This window comes from Aythya fuligula, chromosome 7, assembly GCF_009819795.1.
Source record: "Aythya fuligula isolate bAytFul2 chromosome 7, bAytFul2.pri, whole genome shotgun sequence".
NCBI classification, from domain to species: domain Eukaryota; kingdom Metazoa; phylum Chordata; class Aves; order Anseriformes; family Anatidae; genus Aythya; species Aythya fuligula.
In genome coordinates, this window is record NC_045565.1 from 5,472,267 (window position 1) to 5,490,757 (window position 18,491).

The 18,491-nt window shown below is 51.2% G+C and overlaps 1 protein-coding gene across 1 annotated transcript in view; it reads right to left on the minus strand.

The window, feature by feature from the left end:
* The window catches only part of SGPL1 (sphingosine-1-phosphate lyase 1), a 28,616-nt gene extending 20,502 nt beyond the window's left edge, over positions 1 to 8,114 (minus strand). The window contains exons 1-2 of the mRNA XM_032191061.1: positions 8,090 to 8,114; positions 1,067 to 1,232 (exon numbers count right to left, since the gene is read on the minus strand). Coding sequence (XP_032046952.1) covers positions 1,067 to 1,232; positions 8,090 to 8,092 — 169 coding nt within the window. The 5' untranslated portion in view covers positions 8,093 to 8,114. The remainder of the gene's footprint in view (positions 1 to 1,066; positions 1,233 to 8,089) is intronic.
* Between the last annotated feature and the right edge of the window lie 10,377 nt (positions 8,115 to 18,491).

Here is an 18,491-nt window from a genome sequence, read left to right on the forward strand (position 1 = left end):
CCACCAAGTCCTCCAGGGGTTTCAGCCAAGCACCAGTCACAAGACACTTTCACCAGGAAACGGCTAAACAAGCTTTAAAAACAAAATCAACCATTTTAGGACTTCCCAATCTCATCTACAGTATCAGCCTGGCCCTTTATCCCCCCCATTTTATATATACTTCAGATACATTTTGAAAAGCTGCAGGAAGTGCAGTCTGGCACATTCTGTAGCAAATATTTGTTAGCACTCTGAAAATAACTTTCCTGTTGCACATTTCTGTGTGCAAACTGTTTAATTGCAAGCATCCACATTGAGGGGGAGAAAAAATAAATTGTTGAAATATCCGAACAGCCTAATTGGACTTCATAATTAGTCAGTATTTTAAAAATACTGTGCAACAGTACAAACATTAGCCAAGAAGCTGTATTGGGCACAAGTTCCCACTGTTCACTTACACTTGCCTTTCAAAAAAAAAAAAGCAGAGGCACAGGCACTAATTAAAAACTCTGCTGTTTTTAACGAAAAAAAGCATAACCCTGAGGCCTGGGGGACCTGCAAAGCACCTCTGTTCTCCTCCAAGGGCAAGGCAGTTATCCCTGACCACCACGAAGAGCCAGAATATATTGCAGGTTCATCAAAAGAGGTCCCGCTGAAGAGCTGCTGATATCAGAAATCACTCAAAGCAGAAACAGGCTCAAAAAAAAAAAAAAAAGGCAGCACAAGCCCACAATTATCTTGGACCTCCTGAGGATGAAACATGATCGATTTCCCCAGGTTTTGAGCAAGAGAGGGTTGTGATGAGTAAAAGGCCTTGCCAGAAGCAGAAAGGGAGACGGATGGAAAGGAGGGAGGGAGATGCAGGCACGTTCCAGGCTGGCCTGCCACACCCTCTGCAGGAATGGGGATGTTTCACCGCTTACCCAGGCCCTGACCCTAATTTGGAATAGGGTTTTGTCAATCCTGGTTTCTAGAAGAAGGCATTTTAACAAAAGTTTGGCCTCATTCTGCCCCCTTCCCCCTACAACACGAGAACAACTGTCCCCTCTCTCTTCCCACAAACACAGGACCCGTTTTAAGTACTTACTCTCGGGCTGGAAGAGGAAGCTGTGCAGCCATACGGCTAGAAGTGTTGAAGAGCACGTCAGCCCGACTAACTGCCAGGGCTCCAGTCCATCGCAGCAGGCGTTCACCCAGCCCGTTGCTGTCTCCCAGTACACCTGCAGGATTTCTTTGTAGCTAGAAATTGCATCCTACACCAAGGGAAACGAGACGGGCATTAAAACAAGCTCAAAGACACACAAACAGGGCATCAAAAGTGCTTGAATGGCAGAACTCCCTGCCACTGGGAGTCTCTTACGGTGTTTTTCAGTACACAGACCCCTCTTGCTTTCCCTAATCCCTGTGAAAGGCACAGGTAGGGCACAGTTGTCACTCATTTCCAGTTAAAAACCACTGACAGAAACACATCCTGAGAGGCTTCAGAGAGAAGAGCCGCTGGCAGACGAGCAGGATGCTCAAGCTTCACGGTCACAGGACGCACCAGCAGATCTTACCATGGCCCAAGAAAACCACACTGCATTAACCACAATCTTCCAATTCCCAAGGAATCATCTGCTCAGGTGGCACGGGAAGACTGAGCTACCACCACTGCTCACCAGGTACCACCAAACAGGGCTGTTTAAGTACCTAGAGCTGGATTTTTTTTTAAGCTGTGAGCGCTCAGCAACTCCTCAGGGCTGAGATCTAATTACTGCATTCCTTCCAGAGCCAAGCACTGCTGGAAGAAAAGAACACCAGCAAACTGTGATGCAACCCTAATTACAATATTAAACCAGCAATTACTGCCAGGACAGAGCCCAAGCACCTAATCAATAGCTTCCAAGCACGCCACCTTCCAGCCTAGGAGAACAGGGTGGGGACGACAGGATGCACACAAGGGGGAAAGGTCATTTCCCCAAAACAGGGGATCTCCAAAACAATTTTCTGGGGTAGAAAAGTGTTCTAGGGATGAGAATGATCCAGGGAGCCGCACCTCGTTGGGTGCTACAACCAGATTAAAGTATTTTGGAATCTTTTTCAGCCCCCAAAGCACTCTGCCCAAGGCTCCCCCCAAACCGAGTGTTCCCCAGTTTTGCCGGAGGGCCGTCCAGGGGAATGTCCAGCACGACAAAAAAAGAAATACATCCTTGATACTTGCACTGTCGTAACCTTGACGGGTTTGGAGTGGTTTGCAAAGATGGATAAACCACTAAGGTAAAAGCTGTCACATCTTCCTTCTCAGCACCCCGCACAGATCCCTCTTCTGGGGCAAGTTAGCACCAGAAGCAGCATTTACTTGTTTTTTTGGGTCACCCTCAGGGGTGGCACATCACTTCCAACACCACGGGAGAGGCTATGAGCAGCTTAAAAAAGCCAAGTGCTTCCAAACAGCCACAGGAAAAAGGCAGGATGCCTCACAAAGAAGCACTAACGAGCAATCACTGCTTTGGAAAAGCAGTAAAATACATGTGAGAGGACTGAAAAAAAAACACTAAAGCATCCCAAATGTAAGGCTAAAACAAAAAATCTGTAGAACAATGTAGAACAAGAGTGCCAGCCCATCGCAGGGGAGTATCATCACCCACAGCCCAGCACAGGGTGGAGGAGAGGGGCTGAACAGGGCAAAGCCACAGGGAGGAGCAGCCCGGAGAAGCCCAATTAGCACCCATTTGCTGAGCAAAGGGCAGTGTAAGCACACACCAACCACTTCTGCCTGAAAAAAAGGCAGCCACACAACCCGCTGCAATTAGGCCTCCGCTGGTTCACACCCAGCCCTCCAATTGTGGCACCACCAGAGCTGATTTAACGGGTGCATTTAGGGGAAGGTCTGCCTGTTCTGCTAACACCAGGGGGACTCCTCAAGTTCCAGCGAGGCTGCTCAGCTTTCTGGGAGCAATCCCTGCAGAGCAGTGCTCAGCCAGCAGCGACAAAGGCAGGCGGCTCGGCTCCAAACTCGCTGCAGACATCCCCGGGCTTCGCTCGGGATCACCTGAAAGCTGTGACGCTCCAGGATGCAGCTGCACAACCCTGTTTCCTCATCACTGCCATCAGGAAAAAAAAAAAAGCACGCACACCAGCACTGCTACGTGGCAACCCAGGGATGCTACCGAGTGTTGAACAAACCAGAGAAGATCTGTGGTGTTAATGCTCACCCCAAGAATTCCTCCCTCTTGGGATCCCTGCACAAAGAACAGTTGGAGAGGGCAAAGCTTTCCCTATGCCTCTCACTTTCTCCTTCGGTCACTTCATACCTACAAGAGTTTAAAGGGCGAGATCGATCGAGTCAGGAGGATACTGAAAAGAGATTAAGACAGCAGTGCAAAGTGGCACGGGACGCTGGTTAGATATACCACGGGATTTCTCAGCACTCAGCGTTTTTACAGTGCTCGTTTGCCCCCACATATCCACTGAGATATGCGGCCTCTCTTCTCCAGATTGCTAACTTAATTCCAAAGCTATCACTCAAACGTGCCCTGGTTTTATTACCCCCAACACCGTGTGACGGCAGCCTCGCTGCTGCAGCTCCACGCCGCTTCCTTATTCCTCAGGGAGGAAGCAGGGGTAATAAATGCCTCCCTTTAGCCCAGCTGTTTTAATTCTTCCCCCTCCAGCTCTGGAAGGCCGCTCACATCAGAGTTAAAAGCCAGCTTTGGCACCAAGTCTGCAGTCTGGACTCCTGGTGAGACATCACAGCTCCAAGCCCAACCTGACCGTCATCTGCTGGGGGTACGGCACCGATTGGAGAGCCAGCAGCTGTGCCAAGCAAGCCCAGGTTCAGCACAGCAGCTGACCGCAGGATCTTTTGGGTTGGAAAAGACCAAAATCATCAAGTCAGCCCTCACGCTGAGTCCCGTCACTCAGCCACCTCCCTTACTGCCATGGTGATGACTCCCCGGCCTCACACCCGTCCACTCCCCAAGGACACAGGCATTTCGCAGTTATTTCCCAGCTGAGCTCAGCCAGAAGAAATGCTGGCCACGCGCAATGAGCAGAGATGCAGTTTCAGCTCTGTGGGATTAGAAAAACCCTTCGCCCCTGCCATTACCACCTCCCCAGCTGGGCTACAGACACTGAGCTGGCCTGATTTTAAGTCAATACACAGCGCAGGATTTCTTGTAAGATAATAATCTACTTATTCGTTAAGATATCAAAACAAAAAAAAGGTTTCCCTTCCCATTCCTGGGGTTGGTTTTATTTCCTTAACAGACCCTTCCCCCCCACAAAAGCTTCACCAGACAGGCTTATTCTAGAAGTTTAAAAGCCCTACTTATGAGCACACTGAAAAATAAAGGGGAAAAACTTCCACTGCAGGATTTATTTCTAATTCTCAGAGCATTAAGACAGACCCAGGTATTAGATAAAATACTAATTGCTGTCATTAGGACTTGCAGCATTCATTTGTCCTGGTATTAATGCACTCAACAACCCAAGCAGTTTACATGTTGAATTTTTAGCTCTACAGATTAGGAATATATCCTTAGGACTTTACTTCTAAAAGCCATTAGCCAGCTGAGCTGTTCCAGGGATACAGCACTTACACGACTACAAAAGAGGACAAATTAACTGCAGTAATGCTCTTCTGTCCCAGATGATAGAAGAGAAAGAGGGGGAGAAATTGCCAGAGCTAATACGAGCCGATTTTGTAGTTTTGCCAGAACAGCATTTCCTCGGCTGAAAGTTAAAGGACTCAAATAAGCCTTAAAAAGACAGAAAGGCAATATACTGGAGAGCCTCACGCTTCTGTTACAAGTGCCTCCCCTTTCTGACACTGTAAAGTGGAAGTACTGTGAAGTTTACCTGTGGGAAGAGTGGGAAAAAGGTCTTAGCAGCAGCATCTTCCTTCCCCCAGGACAGTGCTTAAAGTGGGAGAGAGCAGAAAGGAGCTTTCAGAGGCCGGTTTATTTTAAGTAATTGCATGAATCTTGGGCTGAAAACTGCGCGAGGAGGAACTGCTCTGACTAAACCACATCCTCTGCTTTTGGAGTCCGCACCCTCCGCAGCTAGCTGTAAATCAGCCAGCAACAGTATGAACAGCACAGAGCTTGTTACCCTGCCTAAATAACCCACCCGAGCAGGCGCCTGGCACCTCCAGCCACCTTCTGGCCTCGCTGCCAAACGCTGAGCAAGGAGAGCGGTGGCTGGAGGTCAGCGGTGCCTCCTGCAGCCAAGGAAGACCAGCACGGCCTCCCCGCACGCTCCGGCCACGTTCCCAGCCCAGGAAAGCTGCCACCAGCTCCCTGTGCCCGAAGCCGAACATTTGGCTTTGCCATTTGTCTTCCCTCGCTGGGACAAAGGTGACGAGCGAGGCGGCGTGCCGTGCTCCTCAGCACCTTGTAAATTAAGAGGCACGAAGACCACTCACAGCAACGCGGGCAGAACACACGGCTTGCTGCCACGAGGACAGCTCGCTGAGGTCCCAACCCAAAATATGCTGCAGGAGCACGGCCAACTTGCTTATTTACCACGCACCTAAGGAGGAGGAAGACTTCAATTAGCTGTGCCTCAGCTAGCACCTTGCTGCTGGTGCAAACCCGGCCGCAAAAGGGCACGTCGGACCGGCACGACCGCAGAACCGGCCGGGCCATGGCCATCATCAGCCTCGCAGCCAGCTTCTGACAAGGAAAGGGGTGGTTGAGCAACGCCACCCCGTCCGAGGCTGCGAGTCCCTGCACGCGCAGCGGTTTGCTTCAGGCTTGAGCAATAACCATGCTCCTGTGTCCCTCCCTGCCACCCCCAGCCCCGGCGAGGGTGACAAACAGCTTTATGTAAGCAGCAGGCACGCGGCGTTTGCTAGCCAGCTCCTGGGCACAGCCCGAGCTTCTCGGCATGCTGCCCCCCGCAGAAGACGTGGGGACACGTGGGGACAGCAGAGAGGGCCTCTCAGAAATCAAGAGCCATGAACCTGGAGCCACACGGGCTGAACTCTGAAAGAGAAAGACATTCAGGTCACACGTATCTTACTGCAGCTCTCTGGTACCACCAGCTTCTCCTGGGTCACGTTTTCCACTGCTGCCCTACTGAAAGCCTTTTTTTCCCCTCTAGTTGGTCGTCTCCCCCCCCCCATACACTGTGTATGGGAGAGGAATGTCCACATACTACCCCACCAGCCCTGAGTTCACGGGGAGTGGCTAGAGACTGGCTAATTATAGCTTCATCAGAAAAACAAACAAGGCAGAAGTAAGACCGGCAGCACCCCTCGGCTCCTCTGCAGAGGGGAAACGTAAAACTCTCACAAGATGGAAAAATGCTGATTCGAGGCTCAAAAAAAAAAAAAAAGGCATAGTTTTACAAGAGCTCAAGGGACTTTCCAAATGAGGTGCGATTCAGATTTCACATGGGGGCGAGGGAAACGAGGGAAAAAAAAAACAACACAAAGAGCAGTTGTTGTGAAAAGCCTACCAGATGCTCCCCTACAAGGCCAAGAAGATATTAAAGAGTGCTTGAGAAACAGCCTTCCGCTATGGAGCAACAGCAGTTAACCCCAACCACTCACAAGATGTCACCTCTTGTCCACTCCGCTCCCTGCAACAAATGGATGTGCAAAAGCAAAGCCCGCACGTCTCGAGGCATGCCCCAGATAGCACAGATCTCAGGTGGGACTGGGTTCACTCGATATAAACCCATCACAGCTCTCCCTGGGGCTCACTGGAGGTGCGTTTTCTGCGAGGAAGAGTCCTCCCAGCCTCCACAACAACGAGGACGAAGGAAGGGCTCAGTCCTCCCTGGGCTGGGGCTCATCTGGACACATTTGTTCATTCCTCCGCCTGGCACCCTCTCAGCTGCTGATCACGCAGTCCTTTCTGCCTGCTTTCTGGGGAACAAAACGGGTATTTATGTGAAACGTCGGGCGAGTAGCTCAGTGCCACGCAGAGGTACGCGAAGCGCTGGAAGACACAGTCCCAGCGGGGCTGTCTGAAAGCAGCCGAGGGCACAGCAATTGTTCTGGGAGCGGGCAGAGGAGAACAAAGGCAGCACCGAGCCTGGCACAGCTCCCCGGAGGGGTTATGCAAGCAAAACCACCGCTATCAGCGCAAACTGAGCGCCGCTGTCACGCTCGGAGGGCCCTTTCCTTCATCACGGCGCTGGATCCTCACCGATCAAACCCCGTGCTCCTCACCTGCCCTTCCTGGTTCACGGCACTACGAGTATCGCAGCCAGCCCTGCTGCTACACCGCCGAGGAGCCGGACCTCAGGTTCATCTCGTGGTCTATAGAAAGCACTAAAACATGCCTCAAAGCCCCTAGCACACCTAGGCCGTCGCCGTTTAGCCACTACGTGGAGATTTCCGACACCAACTCGCAGGTGGAAGGGAATCTTGTCAGCCTCCTGGAAGCGGTGAATGAGAACAGTTCGGGTCAAAAGCACACGGCTGCAACAAACGGGGCACAAGCAGGTCAGGCCTCCCGAAATAACCCTCGCCGTAGAGCAGGCTCTGCAGAGGGTGAGCACTTTGGAACCGCTTTTTGGGGTTTTTACGGCCAGAACGGTGCGGTTGGCAGCAGGGGCAAGCGATAGTCACAAACCTGTATCCACAGAGATTTTTGGCCCTACCGAAAAGCGAGGTTTTTAAGGTGACCAGAGCCAAAGTGCTGGTAGATCATGGGATGGCGAGGCTCGGTGTAACACCTCTGAGGCGCAGGGACAGGCCGGAGGGTGGGTGGCCAGGGGTCACCTCCGCCAGCGGGGCCAGCAGATATGCAGGCAGCGAGAGGCCGGGAACCCTGCGCTTCGGAGGCTGGAAGCACGCGATGAATAAGGGAAAAAAAAACCGCGATTTCCCCTCACTTTTCAGAACAAAGTTCCCAGTGCCGAGCAGCCCCTTGTGCTGGCGGCACGGGCAGGCTCCTGGCCTCGGGAAAAAAAAAACGTGTTTGAGGGCGAGCTCCGAGCCCCAGAGCCCAGCACGCCCCGCACCAGCCTCCCCCAAACCCCTGCCTGCTCCGAGGACCCCCGGCTGCTCTCCTCAGGGAGCCGAGGCTCCGAGGGCAGCGAGCCCCCGGCCTCCCCTCGGCCCCCGGAGCCCCCGGGGCAGCGCCGCCCGGCCCCGGTCCCGGCCCCCGGCTCTCACCATCGCCGCCGCCGCCGCCTCCTCCTCGGCCGCCGCCGCCGCTCCGGGGCCCGGTGCCCGGCCCCGCTCGGCTCCGCCCCGGCCTCCCGCACCACAGCGCCCGCTGCGGGCCGCGCCGGGTGTAGGGCGGCCGGGAGGAGCCCCAGAAGTGCGGGGCCACACCGAAAAAGGGCCCTGTAACCTTGTAATGCCCCGCGGAGCGGCCCCAGCCCCTCACGCCTCAGAGCTGGGCCAGAGCCTGCAGCTCCTCGATGCCCCCCACGCGTTGTACATCGCCCTCTCCGTTCACGTTTCCTAACTCAAAGCACTCAGCTTTACAAAAATCTCGTTAAAACCTCATTAGTCAACGCCACAACGCAGCCCTGCTGCAAAATGTGCCCATCCAGCGGCTCGCGCGGGTTCCTGCGTGGCGTTCGTAACATTGGCATTTGACCTCCCGGGCCTTTGTTTCTGCAGGGTTTTGAGAACAGCGCTCAGGGCATTCCCAGCTAGTGCAAATATTTAACTCCGCTGTGTTAAAGCCATTTCATCAGCTGTCACCGTGCCATCCAAGCTGTCTCTTCACAGACGATGGCATCTCGCATCAGACAGACAGCACTTTTATCTCAAGAAAACTGCCCTCGTGGGATTGTTTTTAAGGAGTATTTGTAGCTATCAGATGTTCTTTTTAGCAGGAGGGAACAAACAGATCTGTTATTAAACCGCTATCAGATTCAGAAAGTAGGGCTTCATCGTGTGCACTTGGCAAGAAAGTCTGAGGCAACTCCAGACATGCTGTGCTTGCTGAATCAAAGAGCACTGAGGCCCTCAAACTTTCACAAAAGTGTTGGTATTTGGAAAAAAAAAAATGTTTAAAAAAGGCCTGAATAGCATTTAGGGTGCAGGAAGAGACCTTGTTTCTTAAAACCTCAAAAGCCTCTGGAGGATGCATCGGCACAAATCTTGTTCAGCTTCACACGTTTTCACACAATGCCAGGAAGCAGAGGGCTTGGGTTGTTCAGGTTAGCTAAACACAGGTAGAAAGGAATAGGACAGCTTGCCATAAACCCAGGGGTGGGCAGGAAGGGACAGCAGGGGGGGGGAAAGAGCCCTTTCAGCAAGAGGACAACGGTGGCATGGGAACAAATGCACGGAGGTTGGCTGAGACCTGGGAGAGGGCTTGCTGCCGCTGGAGAGCTGAGGCTCCGCAGCGGCCTTTCTGCAAGAAAAGCAGGGACAAAAAGGCCCGATTTGTAGGTGAGGTTTTAGATGTTATGAAAGGGAGAAGATGGAGTTGCTGGGACAGAGAGGAGCCTGGATGCAGTTAGCCGATGAGCTTGTTTCCCCCTCCATGTCCCTGATGTGAGGACATAATGTATGCTCCTATACATTACGGTCACTCAGTGCCAGGTCTTGCTATTGCTGTAAGAAGCCACTGAAGTGTAAACCCCATGGGCGCCATTTGGGGAATCAGGAGCACAAGCACTGCCAGATAACTCAAGCCTCAAAAGCCAGAGCCGCTTTCTCCAAAGCACATTACAAAGAACAACAGCTTCCTCACAGCCCTCAGTCCAAGCTTAAGGACCTCACCTTGACACTGGAAAACTCACTCCGTGGAGGTTTTCCATGCACAGAGATGGGAGCTGCCTCCCCAGGAGCACCCAGCACTCCTACCAGCATCGCCCATGCTCAAGCAGAGGTCTCACATGCTCCTTTAAAGGCTGGCTTGGAAAAAAAAAGGGCTGAAAATTTGAAAAGGGGGCAAACATTTCCCAGATCAACCCAGCAGGACATTCACCATTTACAAGCAGGTTCGTGCTGCCTGCCTAAGCACATCGCCACCGCATTAAGAAATACAAATCAATAGCTAAATCAGCAAAGCTCCAAGCACTGATCTCAGGCACAAGGCACAGTAAGCCTGTGCTCTTAGCAAGCAGCACTGCTCGCCAGCAGGCAGGAATTAGAGCCTGTGCTCCAGCCAGCCGTGGCCTGCAGAAGATGGAAATGAGAAACACATTGGCTTGCTAGAACAGACCACGACATACACGCTGCGTCTCGCCCCAGCCTCATTTCCTCCCCATGCATTCCCTGCTGATGGACTGAAGACCGCAGTATGTGATGCTGGGAAGTCGCTCGCAGCACCGAGCTGCTGTCAAGTCAGCAGATCTGGACCTCCAAGGGCTCCTCCGCCGGCCAAACCCTTTGTGCCTCCAGGGCAGGAATCCCGAGCACGCGACCGCATCCTCAGCCCCAGCACAGCCCGGAGACCCAGCCCTACCAGAAAGGGTCCTCAGCACGTTCACACAAGGGTTTCAACTCCACAGCAGGGCTGGGGGGCTGTCTTGTTTGGTTATTGAGCAGAAACATGCTTCTGAAGTAGGAGGGGATGCCACCCTACTGGCTTCCCCTGCCTCATCACAGCACAGAGGAAATGCCACACTGGTCGCTCACAGAGCCCTCAGTAACTAGCACAGGGCAGATACTGACTGCGAGCAATTCATCAGCTAAGCAGGGCATCTCATAAAAACATGGTGACATAGTTAATTAGATCATTTTAAGGAAATAACCTAACTATTTAGAAACGGAAAGTAGGAGCAGCAAAACTGCATTCCCTCTTTTAGTCTGTACAAGGCCCACATTTCCATCAAAGCAACCATGGTGTTAATGCAGCCCAAATCTCACTTCTGCCATCATTTGGCAAGTTTTGTTAGCATGGCTGTGCGCAAGCAGAGGGTAGGAAATCATCAGGAAGGGCCCTTGCAATGAAAGCATAAGCAAGGGTTTACATAGAAACCATTATATCTGGTTTAACCTGGAATTTTTCAGTTGATTTGTTTCATTTATAAGTAAATGGATCAAGAATGGGAGCTATATTCTACACCAGCAAAACTCCTTTCCTGTAATCTTAATTTATGCAACTTTATATTGTGCACATATGGGCTCAGTTCCTCAAAATGCCAGAAAATATTCCTATTTGGCAGGCAGCACAGGTTCTCATCTTATAGAAAATTGCCCCAAAATTGGTGGAATTAAGAGGAATCGCATTTCTTTTCTTGTTTCCAAGTTGCTCGGGACACAGAAGCAACTCAAAGTGCTGAAACGCGAGCCCTTGGAAATAAACATTTACATTAGGCCTTTTGTGTATGCACTGAGAAACACAAAACCCTGGCTTTATATAAACTCCACAGGAGTTCAAGAAAGCAGTGGGATATATTTTCAACATTTTTCCCCTAGAAAATTTCGGAAATGACTGCACTTTGAGATTACAGCTCAGGATTAGGAAATGGCAAGCCACCCAAAGAGCAGCAGCTCTGTAGGAAAAAATAAAATAAAATAAAATAAAAAAGCTGACAGTTTCACACACACTCTCTCTCCCTTTTCCTGTCGAGTTTTATAGCTCTACATGTAGGTCCCCAGATTATTTTTTTTCCTGCTGCTGAGTTGCAGATTGCAGCAACCAACATTTCCCAGCCAGCCTGGGTATTCCTTCCAAGTATTTACCCCAGTGCTCCCCCATGGGGTTTTTGGTGCTGCCTACAGCCTTAAATTTCCATTTCCAGGGGGTGGTCCTTCTGGAATGGAAGGATCCTGCCCCAGTTCACATCCACAGAGGTGTTTGAGAGTCTCTCGGGAGGTGACACCTCACTGCAGGGCTCCAGGCTTGTCCTAGTGCCACCACTTGTGCTGTCCTCTGCTGAGGATGCTCTGGGTGCAGGAAGCTGAACAGGTCCCCACCCAGAGCAGGGGATTTTTTGGTTGCTTACACATCCGCCTTGTTCCTGTCACCCGTTTAAGGCAGCAGAGGGGAACAAAGCACCAACGCCTTTGTTCTGCCATCAGCAGCAGCGCTGCATCCCGGTGGCAAGCTGGCTCACACTGCCTCGGGGACACACGAGGGCTGTGATGCAGAAAAGATCTTAATTACATAGCACAAGATAACATGCCAAGGTGCATCAGGAGAGATCCTCATGCTTTCTGCTGGCTTTAGGCGTTAGCACTCACAGAAACTATGACAGTGAGCAAGTGAAACACTGTCACCAGCCTGAGCACCAGGATCCAGCCCTGGTTGGAGCAATGCCATGAATTACCACGTCCTGGCTTCGGCCAGCTGTCCAAGCTGCATATTGTGAAACTAGAAATTAAATACTTTGAGGTGATGCTAACAAGCGATGCTTCTTGGAGGCTGCAAAATAAATCTGAAAAATAAACCAGACCTGCTGCCCTTTAAGGGGTTCCTACAGCCTAATAAGCCACAACCCCATCACCAGCACAAATCCTGACCAGCTTCTGGCTGAAAAACCACCCTCAAAAACCACACACAGCAGTTCCTCTGCCTCCCCCACCCCCAGCAGCCCCCAGGCAGGAGCACCTAACACCGAGCAATTCATTTTTGCCAGATTTCCAGTGCAGCATAAAAGGATTTCAAGGTCTATCGCCTTAAACCACGGAACAGTGCTCCCATTCAAGTCCCAATTTTATTCATTTGCGAATGCATTTGCACCTCTTATCACACACTAAGGTGTATTAGCCCAGGGTTAGGATTCAGTTCCCAGCTCACGCACTTGAGATTTATCACCTCGAGTGGGATTTACACCATGGTTTTAGGAAGATGCAAGACTTCATTTGCACACAGCAGACCAAAAAAAAAAAAAAAAAACAGCCCCTCCATGATATGGACTGGAAGACCTGCAGGAGGAAGGTGTCTCTCCCTCTTCCGACCATAGAGGGAGCTGATTCTCCAGCATTAGCCTTCCCAAAAAGCAGCACACCAGCTCCCAACCCCAACATACAGCCCAGAAATTATTTTGGCCCCTTTCCCCAGCACAACACCCAGACCTCACATGCGGAGGAAGAAGGCAATTTAGATTAAATAATTAAGGGCTCTGGATACTGTTTCCCCCTAAACTACAGGTGATCACAGAGGAAAAAAAACAAAAAAAAAGAAAAAACCACTTTCTTAGATATGATTGATTGCTCTTGCTGAAGTTCAACACAGGAAAAGAAATCAGAGAGGAAAACCCTCCACCATTTGGCTGACAAGTCATCGTGCACTACAGCTCCCATATTTAAATTAATGATAAATTGCTTTTAAGAAGTGACTTGAGTCAGTGAGCATGTTATTAATCTTGCACTGGAGAACAGTCTTCCTATCCTCCTGTTCCGTAAATCACCCAAAGTGTTTAGGGGTTTGTCTGACAAGCTCTGAAGCTGTATCTTCCTTGTCAATCTTATCAACCACTTGTTTAATTGTAAAAATGTAAATAAAATGCAGCACAAACTGGCCCAATGCCTCATGACTCGCACATCGCCTCCAAAGGGAGAGGAACAGGAGGTTCCCCAGCTGCACTCGAGGCTTTTCAAGGATCAGAACAACTCCAATGAATGAGCCGTGTCTGACCCCAGAGCACAGCGGCAGCTTGGTGAGAACAAGATGCACGTGCCAGGAAAGCCTCCGTGATTTCCTTGTGCCTCAGCAACATCAGATCAGGTATTAATTGAAGAGCAAGACCCCCTGGGGCAAAAAATAAACTGGAACAAAGTCACACGTGGCTTTGTTCAGCATCCTTGGGATCACCCAGGACTTTGTTCATCATCATCTAGTGCTACACCAGACAGAGATGCTTTCGGTGGCAGCAGGGATTATGAGCACCTGTGGCACTAAGGGATGTAATTCAGTGATGGGACTCGGCAAGTCATGTTGATTGTTGGCCTTGATGTTCTTGAAGGTCCTTTCCAACCTAGAGGATTATATGAAAGACAATCCCAGCACTGGCTTCTCTGGTGTTAATGGAGTGTGCTCAGCCGGCTCAGGTTGCACTGGTAAATAAAACATCTCACTTCAACATCAGGACGCTCAGCCAAGTAAGTGGATACCCAACACAAAGGGTAATCTGCTAATTACATCCCAGCGTGCAAAGACATTGCTGATGATACCGCACACACACTGAAAAATTAATGGCCAGCTAGGACTTGAATGTGCACCAACACGAGGCTTTTCAAGTCCTCTGGCAACTCCTACCTCTGCAAGCCCAACATCAGCATCTCATCATCATGTCTTGGGACCTGAGGCTGTGAAATTGCTCTCAGCATCAGCAGAAAAGCACCCATAGAGGAGTAACTCTTACTGGAGAGCAATCTGCTCCCCCAGCATTAGCTGGGGTAAGAAATAACTTCTAGGTTTGGGAGCTGGAAAGGTGCACAATGGTCTAAAGATCTAAAACATGTAGGTTTTTTTTTTTGGAAGATACAAAAAAAAAATCTCAAACAGAATAACATGTCAGCTAAGGATATGTTAGCTACCTACAGCCTGCACCCACACACCGCAGTGCAGGCCATTTTCCAAAGCAATTCAAGCACCTCAGCTTCACTGAAGGCAAGTAACACCAAATGGCCCTTTAGGAAAGCTGATTTAACACACAGCATTTATAAACAGCTTTGGGTTACGCTTCTCCCATCCTGGTGCATTCTTTGACCCTCGCAGAAAGGCATTAAAGCAGCGTGGCAGAGATCTTGTTAAACAGCCACTTGCTAAATCAAAAACCCAAATCAATAGCATAGGCATAGCCTGACTTTAGAAACTACTTACAAACTAAATTAAAGAGCAGTCGCGTTGCCAATTGACAAGATTAGAAAGGTTTCCCTAGCAATAGTTGAGCTTACAAACTAATAAACAATGCAGACAGAAGACAGAGCATGGTGGCGGGAGGCATTTGCACTGATGGTTTTTGAACAAATCTGGTCACGTCTCAAGGGCTTGCAGAAAATCTTATCTTTAAAAAAAAAAAATAAGAAAGGAAAAGTTTCCTGGATATTTCTCTTCACCAAGTGCTTCACACTAGGCCAGGGAAGCTCGCAGCAGTGCCAAAGTCCAACAGCAGAGCAGTGGAAGGGGATTAAAATAACAACAAGGTTGTTTGCTTGGGCAAAGGGAGCAGGGTGGGCTCCTCCAAACCAGACCTTCACCCACAGCTCCCAGGGGGTGAAGGAAGAGCAAATACCTCAACAGGGAACCAGGCCCCATGGCTCACCTGCTTCCCAAAGTTTTATAGGGGAATGAAAGAAACATCTGGAAGGTGAGAGAGAAGGAAACAGGGTTGCAGCCAAGCTATCTTCAAATTCCTTTCCTAAGGAAGGACAAACAACTTTCCACATCAACTGTGGCCAGGGTTAGAAGTAATAAGGTAAAACTGCAGCAAGACGAGGCATGCAGAAAGCGTTTATAGCAGTCAGAGCAGTAAAGCACAAGGATAAATTCACCATAGGAACCAGAAATCCCCCGAGCAGAGGGTCTTTGCAAAGTGGCTCATCCCAAGCAGCACTGCTAAAGTAGGAGAGATGAGCTGGGTGACCCCAGCCTTATTCCCTGCCTTTCCACAAAACACCATTGTGCTTTAGGCAGCAAAGCCTTGATTTCTGCTTATCAGACCCAAAATAGAGAGGCACAGCCTGGGCTCAGGGGGCCTCAGCTCCTACCAGCTCTGCGTGCCCAGGCTGTCCCCCCGACCACATCCATTGAGCCCCCCGACACGAAGCTGTGGTGGGCAATGCAGAATGAGCCCTGGCATTATTCCCCAGCCCCTTTTGGGTGGGGGGTGAAGGAACAAGGGGAAAGAAAGGGAGGGAGGCAGGCGTTGCTGCTGCCCTGAGCAATGCAGCCTAGCAACCCTAACACAATAAGGCATGGATTTGCAAATTTGGGGATTTGGGGAGCCTCTCAGCAAGGGGAAACTTGCTCTTCTGTGCCTCTTAGGAGAGGCATCACTACCACTGATTGCTTTCCTCACCCAGATAGCTCATTCAGGGCTTTCCCTGAAACAATTGCCTAAAAATAGGCTGGGAGAGCCCCATTTATCAGGCTCAGCTTAGGTGAACCATCTCAAAAAGGGCTGCTTCAAGGCCAGAGCTGTACAAAAATAGCTCCAAACCTCTCAGAGCCCAGCTTTTACTGTCACTGCCCAAGCATTTTCACCTGTCTGATTACTGTTTGCTTTTTAAACAGGCCACGCTGGCACCACTCAGAGACTTGCTCACAGAACAAGCTGCATTTGCAGGAGTTGCAGCTTCTCCCAAGCCATGTGTCCCACAGAAATACCACACCTGCAGAGTTTCACTCCTTGTATTTGATTATATTTGTATGGAGAAGCCCAGGGGCAGGGACAAACCCCATGCTGCCCAGCACAAAGCCATCTCCCCCAGAAAGCCCCAGGGTACGTCCCACCTACCTCAGAGACCTGCGGCGGAAAGGAGATGGATGCTTTGGCTTCTCAAGGGACCCCTTGCCCTAAAGGCCACAAACCAAGTCTGTTCCCATCCAGGAGCAGCAGAGATGGGGCAGAAAGGGACACAAAGCTAATTCATGGACTGAGAAATCCAGCCCAGCTGGGGAGTGGGCTTAAATATTCTCCAGGGGGCCATAGGGGTGGTGGAGGCCCCAGGTGAGGCTGCTTGGGGCTGTTAAGGCCTAGCAGTGCCCTCAGGGACACCTGGCCCAGGGAGTGACTACAAAGGCTCCCCTTTGTGGTAAATCATGTCTTTTAGCAGGGCAAGAGTCTGCCTGGGTTTACAAGAACTGGAAAAGTTGGGAAGCATTTCCCCCAGCCTTGAAATCCACAAAGATTTCCACAAAGAATTCCACAAAGCACCAAAGAGTGGCACCCTCTGGGTTTTGTCAGCCCCATGGTGAGAGCTGGCAGTGGCCCCGTTCTCCAGGACATCCTGACCAGGTGGAGCTGCAGCACAATCCCTATTTTCATCCCTATTTTGCTCTGCAGGAGTCCAGGAGGGGATGGGGGAACTACAGGCAGCAATGACCTGCTGCAATAACCACCGGACTCCCCGTTTTCCAGAGACCCACTCAAGTGACAGGAGATACCGAGGGGACACGTTTGGCCACAGCCAGCTGCACAGAAAGCTGCAAGCATGAGTCTTCTTCTCTAGGGTTTTCCCCTGCATTTCCATTTCCCTTTTCTGCCTCTCAGCACCTCCAGCTTGCCTCTTGGCATCCCTCCCGCATCAGGCGCCGCTTGCTCCCAGTGACGCTGCCACGGCCCATAAAGAGGAGGCAGCAGGCATCACTGTGTGAGCTCGGTGGTGCACCACGGGGCCACCAGATCTCCTGGAGGAGAAGCTGTCACCCCGGCAGGCTCAGCCACCGCTCCTTTTCCTTTCCACCTTTACCAGGAAAATCCACGTCCAAGGTAGGGGTGCCCAGGACGGAGGAGTGGGGAGCTTTGCTGGGGTGGTGAGGGTGTGATTTGGAAAGGGAACGGCATCTGCACTGATTTTTGTGGATGGAGGTTAGGCACAGTGAATCCTCGGAGCATCAAGGGTGATAATTCCATGTCCATCCTATTCCTCTGCTTGTTTCCCCCGCCAGATCCCACCCGATGCGTTACAATGCTCCCAGCTGAACGCCTCTCCTGGTGAAAGCCATCCTCAATCTCTCTTCTCATTAAAAATAAAAATAAAAAATACAGAAGTGGCAGCTGAACTCCTCCAGGCCGCACTTTGTCCAAACTGGATGGAACTGCAGAAGCAGAGATGTTCCAGGAATAAGGGAAAGCACCGGGATTGATGCCAACCCCTTCCCCTGATGGCTCTTCCCCTCTCCCTGCAGGCTCAGCACCAAGCCCTCTCTCGTCCTGCTCCTGGATGGAGGTCCAGCTCCTAACCACCATCCTGGGGGGGCCAGGACAGTGGACACCCATCGGAGACCCCCCCAACAAGGCGATCCCCTGGCTGGCTGCAGGTCGGTGTGCTCCCAAGGGGCAGCATGCAAAGGTGGGTGGTGAAAAACCTCCCTGCTTGGGGTTTGGGGGGACTTGTAAATGCCACCAATTACCTGGGAACTCCTCACACGTCCTCAGTTTTTCCATTTTCTGGGTTTTGTTTCCCAGTCCTGGGCTTTGGGGCAGATGGGACTCCCCTGGGGGGAAAGGGAAGCTTACCAGAGCACCTCGCTCAGGGTGAAAGGTGCAGCAGAAGCAATCCTGCTCCCACGCCTCCAGCTTCCCCACCCCAAACCTGCCCACACATCCCCTCGTCCTGCACGAACTCGCTGTCTCTGCCTCCCAGCAAGGAAAACGCAGGGACCTGAGCCAAACCGGGAACTGGTTTGACACAGCCACCTCCCACTCCCCGACCTGCAGCCAGACCTGCTCTCACAAACCTCTGGTCCCTGGCAGAGAGGATGAGTGTCCCAGAATGGGATTCAAAACCTCTGCAGGCCACTACCTGGGGACTTTTCCTTCACCCTCCTGTACTTCCATGGGGAGGTGCTTCTGGAGAGCTTGGTGTGTCCAGAGCCACGCCAGCACCCTGGGCAGGATGAGGCTTGCAGCTTTGATGCTGCCGTATCCATCACCTGGTTTCATCCTGCCTCTGGGCACGCTGCCCGCCCTTGCCAAAGTCCACCCCGATGTCA